This window comes from Cinclus cinclus, chromosome Z, assembly GCF_963662255.1.
Source record: "Cinclus cinclus chromosome Z, bCinCin1.1, whole genome shotgun sequence".
In the NCBI taxonomy this organism is placed as follows: domain Eukaryota; kingdom Metazoa; phylum Chordata; class Aves; order Passeriformes; family Cinclidae; genus Cinclus; species Cinclus cinclus.
The window spans coordinates 45,769,924-45,787,583 of record NC_085084.1 but is presented as its reverse complement, the minus strand read 5'-3'; the positions used below and the strand labels follow the sequence as shown (position 1 = coordinate 45,787,583).

General features: G+C 36.9%; 1 protein-coding gene across 1 annotated transcript in view; it reads left to right on the top strand.

The window, feature by feature from the left end:
* The window catches only part of LRRC2 (leucine rich repeat containing 2), a 62,226-nt gene that overhangs the window by 19,830 nt on the left and 24,736 nt on the right, over positions 1–17,660 (top strand). Inside the window, exons 3-4 of the mRNA XM_062513642.1 lie at positions 3,024–3,180; positions 16,081–16,217. Coding sequence (XP_062369626.1) covers positions 3,024–3,180; positions 16,081–16,217 — 294 coding nt within the window. The remainder of the gene's footprint in view (positions 1–3,023; positions 3,181–16,080; positions 16,218–17,660) is intronic.

Sequence of the window (17,660 nt, the reverse complement as noted above, 5' to 3'; positions counted from 1 at the left end):
CAGCAACCCTTTCTGTCCAGAACTGTAAATTAATCAAAGAACACTTGTGTGTAGGTCAGCCTTTTATGCACCTGGTGCATAAAGACAACACACAGTTATTTTGGGACATGGGGGATAACGGGACAGTGCCAATGTTGCAGTGTTGTGCTGGGGACCTGCAGCAGGTAGTGCCTGGAACTAGCTTCAAATTTTTTTTAAAAAGTGAGAAATTTGGATCCAAAATTTTATTTTGGCCCATGACAGATTAAAGTATTGAGCTGGAAAAGAAACCGAATTTTAACTTCTTAGAGCTTTGAGCATAGTTTTAGTTCAGGCTCAGGTCTAGCAGGTGAATTCTCTCCAAATTTGAAATATTATACTCAGCAGTAGTTGTCTGTTTGTTATTTACTTCCTTTTAAAACTTTTTTTCTTCTAAAAATCAAACAAGTCTGAGGTACTATTTTGCTGTTAAAGGCGAAAGACTGGATATCCTCCAAGTGTCAGTCTTCATGCAGCAATTTATCAGCAGGCTGCCAGCTTTAGCATGGCAGCAGAAGATTACAAAAAACACAAGAGAATCAGAGAGTAAAGCAAACATAAAGCTTGTGGAAGTTTCAGTTCCCATCCCTATCTAGTTTGTAGTGAAGCAAAATATCACATCAGTTTATGCTGCAGCAACACAAACATAAATGCATTTTAAAATGGAAAATATTGAAAAAGGACATAGCAAAGAATTTGCATGCTTGCATTTGCAAATTTTAAATATGATAATATGATATAAAGAAATATTCACAAGAAAGAAAAGCAAGATGGTAGTTGGTAGAAGAATGGAATCTACTTTCATTCTTTTGAAGTCATGTCTAAATGTATTTCTGTTTCTGCACAGGAATATCTTGGTGCTCTAAACAAGTCCTAATGCAGACATAAAGATTTAAAAAAAAATCTTAATGCATTAATAATAAACACTTTTTTTGTATTTTGGCTTAGTTTTTCTAGAATGATGAATCAGTTTGTTCTTGATCTGGTAGAGAGCCTTGTGTGCTGCAATGCTTTCAGTGTGTCAAGGAGAATTTTGTGGAGTACCCCCTTCAGCATAGGAGAGGAGCATGGCTGTTGGCTTCAGAGGAGAAAGGGCTGTATTTGCCACCAAAGAGCTGGAGATTGTTTGTTGTGACAATAAAGTGCAAAGAAACCAGTAGGTAAATAGAAAGGTAAAGACTGACCTGCACAATGGAGAAACAGAATGGAAAAGAATGTCTGTTAATAAAGATGTCTTTTCCCCTCCAATATGATTAGTCATCTCTGTCTCTGAATCATGGTTCTTCCCTACAGAGATATCTATGACATTCCAGCTAAATACTATCCTCTGTGTGCTGAATTTTCCATTCTTTACAGGTAGGAAAGACAATACTAATTGAATCTGCTGTTCACTATTATTTTATTTTGCTTCAGAAAAATGTGCATCACTGAAGATGAGAAATAGTAACTAATTCCACAAAGTTGGAGAGATTTCTCACTACCAGCCCTGAGGCATTTGAGGCATTTTAATTTTTAATTGTCATAAATGGACAAATATAGATGATGTATCACAATGCAATACACACACATCCACCCCCCCCCCCACACCTCCACACCTAATCAAAAAGTGAAATAAGAAATTAAATTATCTGTATCAAATATGGAAGGGAAGGTAGCAAGGCAGAACAACAAAACATCAGTTTTATGTCTGCATGCATAAATTTGAAAAGAACTGAAATGAGAGGAAGTAACAACCAAAAATGGCTTCTGATCATAGTCCAGTATACCTATAGTTACTGTTAGATCTTTTAATTTAACTAAGTGTTAAGTAGCACAAGTTTTAATCCAGAAGTTCAGCATTAATAAAAAAAAATCAAAGGCATCATTCTTACAAAAGTCTTGGGAGATCTGTGAAACCTATAAGAAAAAAAAGAAGAGGGCAATATCCTTTTTATAAAAAACAGTAATTCCTGTGTCATATTCTTTACACAAAGCAAACAAATCTGAAATTTATAAAATAATCAAAGGCTGAAACTTCGACATCTCTTCTTACAGAGCAAAGTTCATTGTAGAACCTCTTCCAGATTATTTATTCTACTTGTTACCAGTGCACAGTGTTATAAAACCTAGGACAGACTGGTAAATTATGTGATGCTTAAGAAAGTGGAGTTTAAATGATTGGACCTTCCACTTTTGGAATTGATTTTTGTCTGTTTCAAGTTCAAAGAATTTGGTGACATAATTCAAACAAAGATATGCACACCTGAGTACCAATTAATTAAAGCAATTTTGTAAGAATCAAAGGCTTTGTAAATTTAAGCTTCATTTATGTATTGAAGACTTTTGATAAATAGAATAATCTTCAAATTACTCAGAAATTAAAGGGAATTTCAAAATTTCTGGAATTTTGAAAACAAGGGATTCTGCAGGACTAAATCAGTTGGTTTTTTTTATTTCTAAGGATTTGCTTAGATATCCTCTAAAATATTTTTAAACCTTGCTGCAACATCTTAGGAAGTCAAGCCAAGTGATATGTGTGTATAGTATCAGAAATGGTTTCTGTTCCCTCTTGGAAAATAAATTTTGAGACATTGGAAGGTATTTGGAAAAAAATCACTGCTTGTGTCTTTGTTTTTAGCAAACCCTGTTTAGATATTCTCTATGCACTCTCCCGTTCTGTTGCTGCATTTTACTGCATCTTGAAGTGTGAATTAAAGCATTGAAATGTATTTTAAAGAAATCCTCTATCTGGAAAAATGAAATAATGTGTGAGACACCAAACAGATTGAGTTCTTCGGATAGGTTTCTGTTTTAGAGCAAATAATTGCATTAAGATTTAAAAAAAATATGTGATGAAGACAGCTGCAATGCTCTTCAAAAGTAGACAGGTTCTGTAAGGCTTTGGCAAACTGCTAGATAATTAAGACAAAATGCATTTTTCTCCCTATTTGGAAACAGGAAACAAAATTTGGAAACAAAATTCTAACTTCATGCTTTCTATTTACCTGTTCTTTTTTCATTTACAGGAACTCCCAGATTCCCTGAAAGAACAGATCTATCTGAAAGAATGGCATGTGTACAATACATTGATACAAACCATTCCAGCCTACATTGCACTGTTTCAAGATCTGAGAGTACTGGAATTGTCAAAAAATCAAATCAACCATCTTCCAGTAGAGATTGGTGAGTTGGTCCAAGATGCTCAGATATTTATACTCATACCATTTAACTCTATTGCAGGGAAATTAATATTCATGGATATTCTTGTTAATTTACTGATAATTGTCTTCTTTACGCTGAACACTCCCCACTATGTTTTGATATCTCTCTGGCTTTAATTATGCTTGCTAAATTGCATTGAGAACCATTAGTGTAGCATGGGAAAAAGCATGTTTTTGTTATCTGATTATAGGGCAGTTATTGCTTGTATTCAAGTAGATGGAGAGTTGTTTCTGGGAACAGGTGATATTTTATATTCTTTACAGATTAAGAAAAATAGAAGTATTATGGAATTTTAAGCCTTGAACAAGATGAATTGAAACATAAGATTGAAGGAAAAAGGAACCAAAAATAGAATCCTGCAAAAAATATACATTTTAAGTTTCTAAAGAGTTCAGTAATTACCTTAGTTTATTTTTATATATATATATATATATAATAGAGTAATTGATTAATAGAAAAATTTGGACTAGAAGGGACCTTAAAAGTCATCTAGTTGCAACCCCACTGCTGTGGGCAGGAACACCTTTCATAAGACCAGGCTGGTCAGAGCCCTTTCCAACCCAGACTCAAATGCTTCCAGGAATGGTGCTGCCACTGCTTTCTGAGCAACCTGTGTCAGCACTTCAACACTCTTACCATGAAGAATTTCTTCATAATATCTAATCTAAATCTACTCCACCTGGTGTTACAAGCTTTAGAGAAACAAATTCTTAAGGCTTAAATACTTTAGCCCTTGCCATTTTAAGCTATGTCACAATAATTTTAATGTTTGCCTCTCCTATGTTTTTTGATCTTACAATAGAGTAGCTTGTTTCACAGATTGTATTGGTATTGAGAGGGATTTACTGCTCTTACAAGGAAAAATACAGCTGTAAGGGGTGGCATATTTGGTGGCTTAAGAAACTGGTCCCATTGCGTCTCCAGTGCTGAGCTCATACACCCACGTGTACTAATACCTCAACCTTTGATTTTAAATACAGTAGTCCTAAGCTTTCCCCATGAGTGCCCTTCCTTATGTACACTAAGAGATAAGAGACTCTCTCTGAAAGAGAGACTGAAAGACTTCAGTTTTTCTTTAGCAGAAAGACTAAAAACTCCACCTCCCTTGATATCATAAGTTTAACTAAGAAAAACAGGGAGAGGGAGAGCAACCTGAAACACAGAAATCTGAGCTAGAACTTTCTACTGTTTTAGTATTCTATTAGTCAAGTAACACTCATGTTTTTGATTTATTTACTAGCGCTATATTTTAGAAAGAAAATTTTACATCGACATCAAGATCTATTTTATAGTTTCAGTCTGGGATCTAAGCACACTAACAGATCATAAACAAGACACAAGCAGTAGATAATGGACATTAAATGAACACTAATGGTTTTATCAGGACTTTGACTGCAGAACTTAGATAGGTCAGTGAGTTTAATGGACAAATACCTTATAAGATGTAGTTTGGAAGAAATAGCATGGAAGAAAGGGGAAAGGCTACTAGCTTCCTGACAGAGGCTACCCTAAACCATTAAACAAAGGGTTTTAAGGGGTTGTTGCTTAACAAGTGAGGCAGATGGAAGCAGAAGAAGTTTTTCTCTATTCTCATATTATGCACTGTTAATGAAAATGATCCATAAGAAAAAGAATATCACTAATGATATTAAAATCTGTTTCTACAATCAAGGCACAAATGCAGATCTCAGAATCACACAATTGTTAAGATTGGAAATGGCCTCTTAAGATCACTAGGACCAACAATAAAACTATCCCCATTGTGTTAATCTCTAAACCATGTCCCTAAGTGACACATGCACACATTTTTTTTTAGCATTTTAGAAGGTGATAATTTTACCTGTTATTTGAGTGGCCTGTACCAATGCCTGGACAATCTTTTAGTGAATAATTTTTTCACCAATCTAGACAAACCCTTGTGCAACCTGAGGCAATTTCCTCTCATTCTTTCACTTCTCCCAGTTTTCTTATGGGAGAAGAGACTCACCCTCATCTTGCTACACCCTCCTTTTCAGGCAGTTGTAGGGAGCGATAAGGTCACCTTCCTTTTCTCCAGGAACAACAACACCAACTCCCTCAGACACTCCTCATAAAATTTGTGCTCCAGAACCTTCCTCAGAGCTGCTGCCCTTCTCTGGATACTCTGCAGCACCTCAGTGTCTGGGGCTGTTGTGGATTAGAAATGGTGCTCCCCAATTTAATGTTCCCACTGAAGCACTCTATACCACGAGGCACTCACTCATTTCTATCTCTCTCTCTCTCCCCTCCTCTTTCAGCAGTGTGGAAAGGAAAATTTGAGGCACAGGAAGTAAAGATTATGGGTTGAGATAAGAACAATTTACTGAAAACAGCTAAAACACCAGCTACAGAGCAAAGCAGGGATACCTAACTTGATACCTTACTTGAGCAGGGACCCCTTCTCCCACCCCTGAAAAATGCCGAGGCAGTGTAGAATAACCGCTGGGCATTAGCAATGCCCCCTTCTGGCTGCTGAAAAATTTAGCCCTGGACAAAACCAGGATTGAACACAGGATTTGAGGTATGGTCTCACCAATGCTGAGTACAGCAGGACAATAACTTCCCTGGTCTTGCTGGCCAAAAAATTATTTTTGATACAGGCCAGGATGTCTTTGGCCTTCTTGGCCACATGGGAACAATGCTGGACCACGTTTGACTGGCTTTCAACCAGTACCCCCAGGTCCTTTTCTGCCAGGCAGCTTTCCTGCTCCTTTCCCCCAAACCTGTAGTGCTGTATGGGGCTATTGTGACCCAGGACAGGACCTGGCTCTTTGTGTTATTGAACTTCATACAATTGCCCTCAGCCCATTGATCCAGCTGGTCCAGATGACTCTGAACTTCTTTCCTACCCTCTAGTAGATCAATCCTCCCACCCAACTCAGTGTTGTTTGCAAAGTGACTTAGGGGACACTCAATCTCCACATCCTGATCAACAATACTCTAAAGAGGGCTGGCCCCAACAGCCTGGTGTTCCCTGGGGAACACCACTGGTGACCAGGGGACAAATAGATTGTTCTAGTAGACAGTAATGTAGAGCCTGTATCAAATCTTTCAAGGAAGAAAGTCTGATTGTTTCTAGTAGCAATCACTGTTCTTTCAATTGCATTAAAATAATGGGATTTCTGCTCATCAGTAGCTTTTATGTTATTCCCATTTATTCACTTTCCCTCCAATATGTTTATTCCACTAGTTTATACCTATTATTTCTTTCTTTCACTGTTTTTGTTGTTTTGGTTTTTGTGTAAATGTTTGCCTGGGAGTGCCAGAGAATGTTAGAAAATACTTTGTTGTAGGGCTTCCCTCAGACACAATGTTATAACACTCACTATTCTCCTCCTACCCAGGAAATTTTGTTCAGAAATTTTGTTTTTCAAGATTCATTAAGTGTAAGCATTCCTCTGTGGAAACACAGATTTGAACACTAGTCACTGCATAACAAAATTAACAAATTTGCTAAGCCATAGATACTACTTATACATAATATATATAAATAATACATATGTAATTTATATATAATTCTACACTGTAGTAGTAATTCTAGCTTATCCAGAAAATGATGCATAATCACTGATGTAGCCTAAAAAGAAATAATACAAAAAGGCACTCCAAGACTGTACCTAAACTGTTCAGCATTTTTTTGCCAAAACTTCCTGGTGTTTTTCAGCCTTTCTGAAATGTTGTGTGTTGGTAGGCCACCTATTAATAAGGTAGTGGAACTGCACTTTTCATTATGGCTAAAATTAGAGGAGCTTTGTCTTAATTTGTGTAATGCTCTCTTGTTTACATGTAAGGAGACATGCTTGCAAATAGCTGTGCCTTTATTTTATTTACTGCATATGCATACAGAGACAGATATTAATGTGTATTGGAAATGTTAATTATTTTCATAAGATAATATTATGTAAGGTCTTGGATATTCTGCTTCTAAATGAAACCTTTCATATGTTAAGTATACACATATATAAATCAACTAATCCACTAAATTTTCATAAGGAAAATTATCAATATGGATTTGATTTGGGAGCTCTATTTAAGCAAAGAGTGAGGATTGAGTATTAAATCAGAAGGTAAGGTGTCTGGAAAGGTTAAGTGCTCAGGTATTCATCATTTTGTCTTCTGCTTACAAAGCAGCAATAACTAGGTAAATATCACAGCTAAAATGTACTTGAGAGCAATGACAGATAGTTGATGCTGGCAGTGACATGCATCTTGTTGAGTCTTTAATCTTCAGACAGAATTGAAGTCAAGTTTAGATCAACAAATCATCCAGCAGAGAATAACCTGGTGAGCCATATTATGATAACTTTTGATTCTCACAAGAGGTAAAGGTGTGAGAGAACATGAGGTGATAAGAATATTTTCAATGAAAAAAAATTATTGCTGCAGTAGAAGCTTCTGGACTTCTGGAATATTGAAGTTCATATTCCTGTTTTACCAGATTTAGATGATAATGCTCCACTCTGAATCAGAGAGAAGAATGAGTTGAATCCATTATCACATATTTCAAATCACACTTTTATAGTCACATATGTACGTGAACGAGAACAAATTTGTAACAGAAGACAGCTAAGAATAATATGATTTGATAGTTTCTGTGTAAGAGAAAATATTTTCATGGGAATTATTAAAAAAAAAAAGAAAAACAAAACAAAACCAAAAACAAACAAACAAAGACAAAAACCCTGCAGAATGGAAGTGTCTGTCTTAAAATGGTTTGTGTACGAATAACAGAGAAAGAGTTATGAATGGAGTGTAGCCAGGGGATTTTCTTTATCTTCTGAGTGAGATTACAGCTCTTTGACTATGTGGCTGCAGTGCAGTTGCTGTATATAAAGTAGTGCTAGTGCATTAGTAATTGCTATAATTGAAACTATCCAATAATATATTCTCATATTCACATTGGAAGTAGTGAGCTGAAGTTTCATATACTCCCAAAGCCTTTGTGCTGGCATGGAACTGTAAAGTTATGTTGGGATTTTTTTCGTCCCATAAATTATACTTCTCAAAGAGTTGTTAATAAAATATTTGTACTGTGTCATCTCCTATTTTTGATTTTCCAGATATTTAGGACTAAAAGTAACTGTTTTTGAGACATACTTTTTTAAGAAATCAGGGGGAATATTTGTTTCTTTTCTACTGCACAGTATAAAATTTCCTTTGTGCATACCATTAATCCAATTTTCTAGAACACAGAGTGGAAAACTATTAGTAATACAATTTTAAGTGACTTCTTGATATCTAAAATAGCTTTTTCTATTAATAAGATTCCCAGTGTGTTTTGTGAGTTTCCAAGAAGAAAATACATATTCATGTCTTACATGCTTATTCTGAGGAACTGCAAGCTCATCTATTACCTTTGTCCTTTTTCAGTGTTCTTTGTCCAACAGCTCAGTCTTGTATGAACAGAGGAAAATTTTGTTTATATCCCCCCTTTGAAGAGGCAGTATTAAAACTGGTATTGCAAGTTGACTGGTTTTATGAGGACATTTTGGACTCAGTTTTCAATGCCACCACCTCTTCTCACACTTCCTGAGTGGATGGCACTGAGGGCAGGGACTGGGGGAGTTAAGTCACTTGCACTGCAAGCAAAGATCAGGTTCAGGACCACCTGAGGAATCTGAGTATAGGTGTGCCTATGGGAACTGATGAGAGACATCCTAGAGGCTTGAGGGTACTGCCTGATGTAGCCACTAAGTCACTCTGTGATCTGAAGTGATGGCTGTCAGGTAAAGTCCAATGTGACTGAAAGATGGGAAATGTTTTGCCCATTTTAGAAGAAGGTAGAAAGGAGAACCTTGGGATCTGGTGACCTATCAGCATCATCTCTGTCCCTGGGAAAATAATGGAATAGATCCTCCTGAAAGCTATACTAAGGCTCACAGAGATTGGGGCATGGTTTGAAAAAGCAACATGGCTTCACTAAGGAAAAGTCCCTCTTGATCAACTTGTTGGCCTTCTACAGTGGTGTGACTATCCATGGACAAGAGAAGGGCTCTTTTCTATCTGGACTTTGATAAGGCCTTTGACATGGTCCACCACCACATCCTTGTCGCTAAAGTGCAGAGGCATGGATGTGATATGTGCAGTGTTCAGTGGATGAGGAATTGGCTAGATGGTCTCATCCAGGGTGTACTGGTTAAGAACTCAGTGTCTGGATGGCTGTTTGTGAGAAGTGGTGGGCCTCAGGAGACTGCATGGGAAATAGTGCTATTCAGTGATTTAGGCAGTGGGTTTGAGAGCACAGTCAGAAAATTTGCACCAAGCTGAGTGGTGTGGTTGTTTGCAAGGTCATGTAGTAACAGGACAAAGGGTAATGGCCATATACTTAGAGGGTAGGCTTAGTTTAGATATTAGATATTCTTTCCTCAGAGGGTGATCAGGCAATTAAACAGGTTGTCCAGATAAGTTGGAGTGACCCATCCCTGTTCAAGTGTTCAAGACCAGATTGGATGGGGCTTTGAGAACCCCAGTCTAGTGAAAGGTGTCCATGCCCATGGCAGTGGGGCTGGAACTAGATCCCTTCCTACCCCAGCCATTCCATAATTCAATGATTCTATGATTGCAGATTAATGTAAAAAGTTGTCTAGTGTTTTACTCCAGTTTGCACAAGTGGATCTACATTTGCATGAATGGGATCCTTAGATAATAAAGGCAATCTGTAGCCTCATCTGAATTTTGTCTCTGACACCTTGTAGAACCACTAATGTAGCTTGAGAAAAAGGATTTGTACTACAATTATTAGAATGCTGCATTGCTTACAAGAAATTAGAGAATTTAAAAAATGAATTAAAAATTTAAAATGTGAATAAATGCAACAACTATGACACTGGATCTCCCATCTAAAAAAATATATCTTAATTGGGAAACTTTCAGGAAGGCCATGGAATTAATTTTGGCTTTTATTGCCTCTCCATGGAAAACACAGTGATGTTAGCTGTTTAATTCCAGAATGTACATATTTTATGGAATGAAAATTCAGTGACAATAAGCATAGTTAAAAGCAGTATTGTACAACAATTATTTTACTATTACTACTAATTCAGAAGTTGTGCTTGAATATTACTTGAATGTATATGTAATGTGTGGGAGTCAAACCCTGCTCAAGGTTTGTGCAGTCATGGAAGGGATGTCATCTCCTCACTCCCCTCCTAAAGCTGCCTCAATAGCTGTAATGCATGCTCATTAAGCCTGATGTTGACTGGGCAGCATACCAAAGACGAGAGAGAGAACTTCTACACTAAGACATAAATAAGCCCCAAGATGCAGATTTCAGAGTTGTGGAAGTCCTACATACTGCCTTATCACCCTTCTTATTCCCCCTCCTCCAAATGACATTATCCATGGTATTCGAAGGCTATTTTGGGATTCATCCTCCCATAAATTTGTGCTTCTTCAGTCAAGACACAGGATTTGAGAATTTTTAGTTTTCATGGATGTTTTTTATAGTCAAAAATTTGTGCTCTCTGTCTGACAAAGTTAGCCTAGCAGATCTCACTCTGTAATCTGAATTACCATTCTGACAGCTCATATAGTCTAACTCTATCCTTATCTACATTGTTGGTTGTAAAAAACTTTAAACTGTTATTTAGAAGCAGGAGTCATTAGAGATGTGGTGCTAAATGGAAACCAGGTAGAAATAAAAATTTTATTAAAGAAAAGCAAGTTGTTCCTAACTCATTGGTTTAATCTTTTGAAAGGATGGTTGAGCTTCAAGTAGTAGCTCTTTTCTACCTGGTATTCCAGAATGTATTTGATGCAGAGAACTATGGAAAATGAATGTTTGACTCTAACAGAATGGACTTTGATGCCACAATTGTAAAAATGATCAAAAGACTTGTTAAAAAGAGGCAAAGATGTGTTTATTTGGAAAGAGGTGGTGTTGGTCATGAAGAAGGTTATTTGTGGACTTTCTCAAGGATCAGTCTTGGCTTTATAACTTACAATTTTTCAGGAACAGGGTTACTCAAATTTTCTGACAGTGTGTCTGTGTGAAGTCACTGCAAAATGGTAAGGCTGATGAGCAGATAGACTTCTGAAAAAATACAGAGATTAAATTCACAGTTGCAGAGCTCAAGGTCATTCAGTTTTCATGCAGCATGTCAGAGATCATTAAATGCAAAAACTGAAGAAATGAAATTCCAAATCTAACAGTCACATGAGGACTATCCAGTAATTTTAGATGAGAACAGATGCAAAATAAGTCCATTTGGACCATTTAAGGAGGGGAATTTTTATTTCTTTCAGCGGAGACTAGAAAAAATGGCTTATCTAGGCTAGTAAAATAAATTCTGAGATGTTTGTTATCTATGAAAAGATCAGAAGTAAACACTAGGGAAGGAAAAAAACCTGTTTAAAGATGAACTAGACAAAAGAATGAATGGTTATAGAATTTCTACAAGTAAATTTGGGCTAGCAATCTGAAGATCATTCCAAATAAAGGAAATTAAGAAACTCAGTAGCTTCTTGTAACATCATAACAGCAGCAGATGTAAAATATAAATTATTTTACAAATGCAATGTGAGAAATAAAAAAAAAAAGTGATTGTGAAGTGGTCGTGCATGGGTTTTATCCAGGAGATCCTGGTTAGTCTTATATGTGTCTTATTGCCCTAGAGGGCGTGCTAATGCTTGACTACTGCTTACTTGTCAGGTGGCATAACTTAATCCACTGAAGAGCCCAGAGGTGAAAAACAGCCCCTATAGAATTCCAAGCGATTGCTCCCTGCAGGCAGATCTTGGCAAGCTTAATCCCATTCATCTCTGTTGTCCTGAGTTTGTTATGGAAGTAAATTTCATGACTTATTCTTTTTCCCAGTAATTTTCATATTCTTAGTCACAGCAGTTACTGTAAATTGACTGTAGAATCTGTAGTGCCCTTCTGCTTATTAAAGAGAGATTATATATTACAGGAAAAAATGTGATGCATTTTTTACTTTTTTCTCATACCTGAAAACCATACTGGGAGCATTGACACATGTTAGATGCTGTGAAAGTCAGACAAATAAGCTGTGCTTGAGTCCATCACACTACCCAGAAATGCTGCTACACTTTTGTGATTTCTTTTTCATAAATGCTTCTGCTCCATGTCTCTAATGCATTGGAGATGACCATCTCAACAGAGTTAGACAAGATAGTGACTAGCATGTTTATAACATCAGATGCTTTGCCGAGTAGCCCATTAGTAGTTCTCCAATTACTAATGGAACTGAAAGGTTCTGTTCCATTTTAATTTCAGTGGCCAAAAAATTAGCAACTACATCTGTTGTGGGTTAACACTTATTTATAGCTTGCTCAGTCTCCCACAATCCAGTCTCCCACAGCAGGATGGGGAGAGAAAGGGAAAGGCAAAAGTGAGAAAACTAATGCATCAGGATAGACAGTTTAAAAAAAGAGATGTGAACAAACCAGTGATGCAAAAGCACTCACTCACTGCAAATTGACCCACATTCAGTCCCTAAGCAATAGGGACCTTGGAAAACTCATTCCCATTCTGCCCATCTCCAGCTTTTACTGCTAAATGTGACATTATATGCTCTAGCATACTCCTTTGGTCAGTTTGGATCCAATGTCTCAGCCCTGTCCCCTCTCAGTCTTTTGCCCACTCCTAGCTGATTCACTGCGGCAGCAGAGTGAGAAACAAGTTTTTTTTTTTTTGTGCTAGCACTGTTCAGTTATTACCATAGTTTGGTCATAAATCTAAAAACATAACACAATATGAATTGCTATGAGAAGATCTAATTCCATTCCAGGTAGAACCAGTACCATATTCCAATGCTGAAAGAACAGGCAAGACATTTCAGGGCCATTGAATAAATGGCTCTTTTTTCATTCCAATGGTATTTGCTCTACTTTAACAGGGGATAAATTGATTGAGGAAGTAAATTGTGATTTTCTGGTTTTCTAGTTTTAAGGCATTACTGTTTCACTGATTATTTTGTTGCAATGAAGTGGTAAATTCATGGTTATGACACTTAGCATGTGATGTAATATTTTCATCTACATTATGATATTAAACCTGGTGAGGCTTCCGGATAAGTAGACTAAACTTCTTTTACTTTTAGGTGCTTAAAAATATGAAAATAAAGTAGTTCACACGTTGACACAAATTAGTCTCATTACCCCAATAATTCATTTCAGAGAGTAGTGTACTGACAAAACATTGTCTGTTGCAGTCTTACAGAAATATTTTCTTCTATTTTAACTAAACCAGAAGCTTACAGTAAAAGAAAACAAGGTCACCATCCTAAAAGGACAGCTGAATTTTGAAATATACCTCAGTTTATGTCAGAGCTAAAACTGGAATGAAGCTGAGTGGAAAACCCTATGTTTTCCTTTGTTGCAAACTGTAGAGATTAATATAATAGAGTTCTCAGAATATATGCTTTGTCTGCCACATGTGAGATGATTTGGGTGGTCCAGTCATCATTTGAAGACAATGTTGTGTCCAAGGGAAACTATGTGATTTATGTAAAATGCTGTGTGATCTGGTGACTGCTGGTGCTGGACATCAAGCTGCATGTCTCTGGTTCTGACAACAGCAATTTCCAGGGAAAAAATGTAGGACTTTCTATTCCCTGAGTTTCTTCTCTGTCCTTTTCTGTGGAAGCACCAAATAACCTCTGGTGAGGATTTCCACAGATTGCAAAAGGTGAGCAACTCTAAGCCAACCTTTGCTTTGGAAGAAGTTTAACTGTGTTAATGTCTTAACAGTAAGATCACTATTATGACACTGACTTGAGGATGCTTTGCATCTGCAATGTCAACCAAATCTAATGAAACACCAGATTCTTAAAAAAAATTGATTGTTGTCATTTAGGAATGGTACCCCACAATTCAGTGTCCCCCTGAGACTCTTTAAACCATGCACACTCCATCTTGCCCCCGGGCTTTCCCATTCTCCTCCCTCTGCAGCACTATAGTCAGACAAGATCACTGTCCCACCTTGTTTGAACAGATGGTGATAGAATACATACTTTTGGTTACATCCTGCATTGCAACCTAAGATAACTCTGTAGAGGAGAATGGGAGGAACAAAATGCAAAGATGACACACTGAGAGAAGGAAGATTTACCAGAAACAGCAATAAGTTAATAAAATCTACAGTAACAACCACAATACTAATGACAGAAGTTACAAGAAAAGACACAATTCACACAGAAAAAAACCCCAACAATAGAAAATTAATAAATCAAATAGCTCCATCTGCCACGATTACTTGACCAAACCAGAATCCCTTCTTCCTGGAATTAAGTCTCTTCCACTCCTGACAGTGATGTGAGGTGGTATAGAATACCCTCTGGGTCCTGGCCATGCCCTTTATCAACTATGGGAAAAATTAGCCCTCTCCTGGCCAGACCTAGGACTCTGATTAATATGACTTTTTGGTTGCTCTATGTCTTGTCTTGCTTTAGAAATATCTAATTTACTTTGAGAGCCTGTTGATGATGATACTGTTCTCTCCAGGTTTCCAACTGCTGAATTGCATCTGTGTTTCTTACTTCTGCATTTCCTTCTGAATGCTGTATTCTGACACTGGGTAGAAGGGAATACTACAGGAAAATAAATGTAGCAGAATAGTGCATATGATAGCAAGCTGAATATATATAGTTGATATCCTTACAAGAAGGGATGTCATCCAGGACCAACTTGACCAGCTTGAGAGGTGCACTCATATGAACTTCATGGAGGTCAACAAGGGAAAGTACAAGAGCCTACACATGTGCTGAGGCATTTCTAATATCAGTGCAGACTGGGGGTGAATGGATTGAGAACAGCCCCACAGAAAAGGACTTGAGAATACTGGTGAATGAGAATTGGATATGAGCTGGCAGTGTGTATTTGCAGCCCAGGAAGCCAACAGTATCTTGAGTTGCAGCAAAAGAAATGTGACCAGTATGTAGAAGGGAAGGGTGTCACTGTGCGGCTCCACCTGGAATAGTTTATCCAGTCCTGGGGCTTCCAGAACAGGGAAGACATGAGCCTGCTGAAATGGCTTCAGTGAAGGGTTGTGAAGATTGTCAGAGGTCTGATTCTGCAATTCTGTGATCAGAATTCATGTAATACATGATCATGTAATACAACTACCGGGTTCTCCATAAAATGTTCTCATTCTTTTATGTATTTAATGGCTCCTTTGCTAACACATCAGCTATTTGATATATTCAAATTTCTTTCAGTTTGATTATATCACAGAATAACTTGTATTTTTTTTGGGGGGGACTCGCATTTTAATTACGTTTCTACCGGCCTTTTTGCTGAGAATTATGTAATGTTATAATTTGAAGAAACAAAAAAAATTTGTTACTAAATGTTGCATAGAATATTATAATGACCTTTAAGCCAGTAGATATGTTAAACCACAATAAAGAAAATAATTAAACACGTGCACACATCCATTATATAATCAAAAGTGTGCAGTGCAGGATACTAAAGACAGAGTTCTTGATGTAATAAGTTTAGAAGGAGTGATTGTTCCCAATGAAGAGGCTGTATAAAAGTTGCTAAGATGTGTTTCAGTTGGTAGGCAAATTTTCTACAGTGGTCAAGCCAAAAACCAACTTCTCTAGTTTCAGCTGAGGTTGAGAGATGTCTAATCATTGGAACAAACAAGGTATTTGAAAGACTTTGTTGTCTCCTTTCAAACTCTCTCCAGAAACACTGCTGATTAAGGGACATTATTGCCCTTCAAAATGTTAGTGATCACTGCAGAGAATATTTATTAATCTTACTCATCATCACAATAAGGAGCTTTTTCTTTGCTTAACTGAGTAAACATTTTATTTTTGCTTTTTTTTTTTGCTTTTTTTTTTAAGTACACTGATTTGAATTATCTTACCCTCACAGGCTGCTTAAAAAACCTCAAAGTGCTCAATGTGAGTTTCAATAATTTGAAGTCAGTCCCTCCAGAACTGGGTGATTGTGAGAATCTAGAAAAACTGGATTTGTCTGGAAATATGGAAATAACAGAGCTCCCATTTGAAGTAAGATAATAATCTATGTTTGTTTCCATCTTTTTTTATTTGGCTGAAAAGGTATTTTATCACAGTGTTCAAATCTTTTCTTAACAGATTAAATCACATTGCTTGCAGTTTTTAACAATGTTTTAGTAATAATATCATTGGAAATGCCTTAGAAGCACTTAAATAGGGACAAGGTACCTTGTTTTGGTTTTCAAGTGACTAAATTTTACTTGTATATATTCTGGTATATGAAGGAGGATGGGATCCTAAAGGGGATTTGGCTTTGGTAACAAGTAGAAGGCTGCAAATAGCTGTTTCCTGTAAAAATGAAGTGCAGCTTGATAGTGAAATTCACATACACACTTTGTTCCTTGTGTCTGTTTTCCTTTAAAAACTGTATGGAGAGTTCTATAAACAGCACTGCATTTTGCTACGAGCACAAATATCTCTCTGAATAGGATATTATGTGTGAGGAATGGCATGAATGTATAATAGACTGAGAAAAGAACTCCCAGGCATGCACTGACATTATTTTTTTTCTGTTGGCTGCATAACTGCTCTCTGCCACAGCTGGTCTGAGACTTATTATCAGGGAGAAATAAAATCATTGGCTGATACCTAACCACAATTTCAGCTGTCATCTGTATTTCTCAGGTTCTTAATATCCTGATTTCTGGGGGGTGAATAGAGGGATCTTTAGGGAAAAGTGTCAGGCTCTTCTTTACTGATTCCTGCTTTTTCTCTAAACATCTGTTACTGGTGATTCACAGGCAATGTTGGAGTGGATTAAACTTATGTGAGATCTGATTTAGCCCTGCTTATGTTCACTTCTGAGGAAAGTAATAGTAATTAATTTTATCCCCTGACTTTTCATAGTAAAGTAGTTTATCTGAAAAGAATTGCTAAAAAATTGTGTGAACGAGAGGGAACCTTCCCACTGTAAATGGACACGGAAAAGAAATGCTAGCAGCAGAATAAGCAGCGCAGGTCTCCTTTCTCTTGCCTCCTTTCCTTTGGATAGGAAAACCAGTGAGTGAAACAGATAGAATTTAACTAGTAAAAAGGAATTATAATGGAATCAGAAAATCATATGTTCTGAATAGGCAAAGGAATTAAATAAAATTATCATAGAATAGTGAGTGTATTCAAATCTGTGGTTGGTAAATTTACCCCAGTCATTGCTATTTTAAAATAAAGTGAGTATTTTCCCAGTTGCTTATGGAGGTCTTGTAGTGCAAAGATTTACCCATGTTTATGCATTATGGGTAGCCTTGGCATGTACACATACCTGTGTATGCAAGTCTTTCCAGGGTTGAGCCTGGAAGACTGGTGTTTCTTCAGGAGAGCTCAAAAATATTGTTTCTTTCCAAAAGTCTCCTCTTCAATAAGATTGAAAACCATAAAACTGAGTGTAGGTTATGGCCTAATGGTTCACTCAAAACCCATGGAAAAAAATCGGGAGTT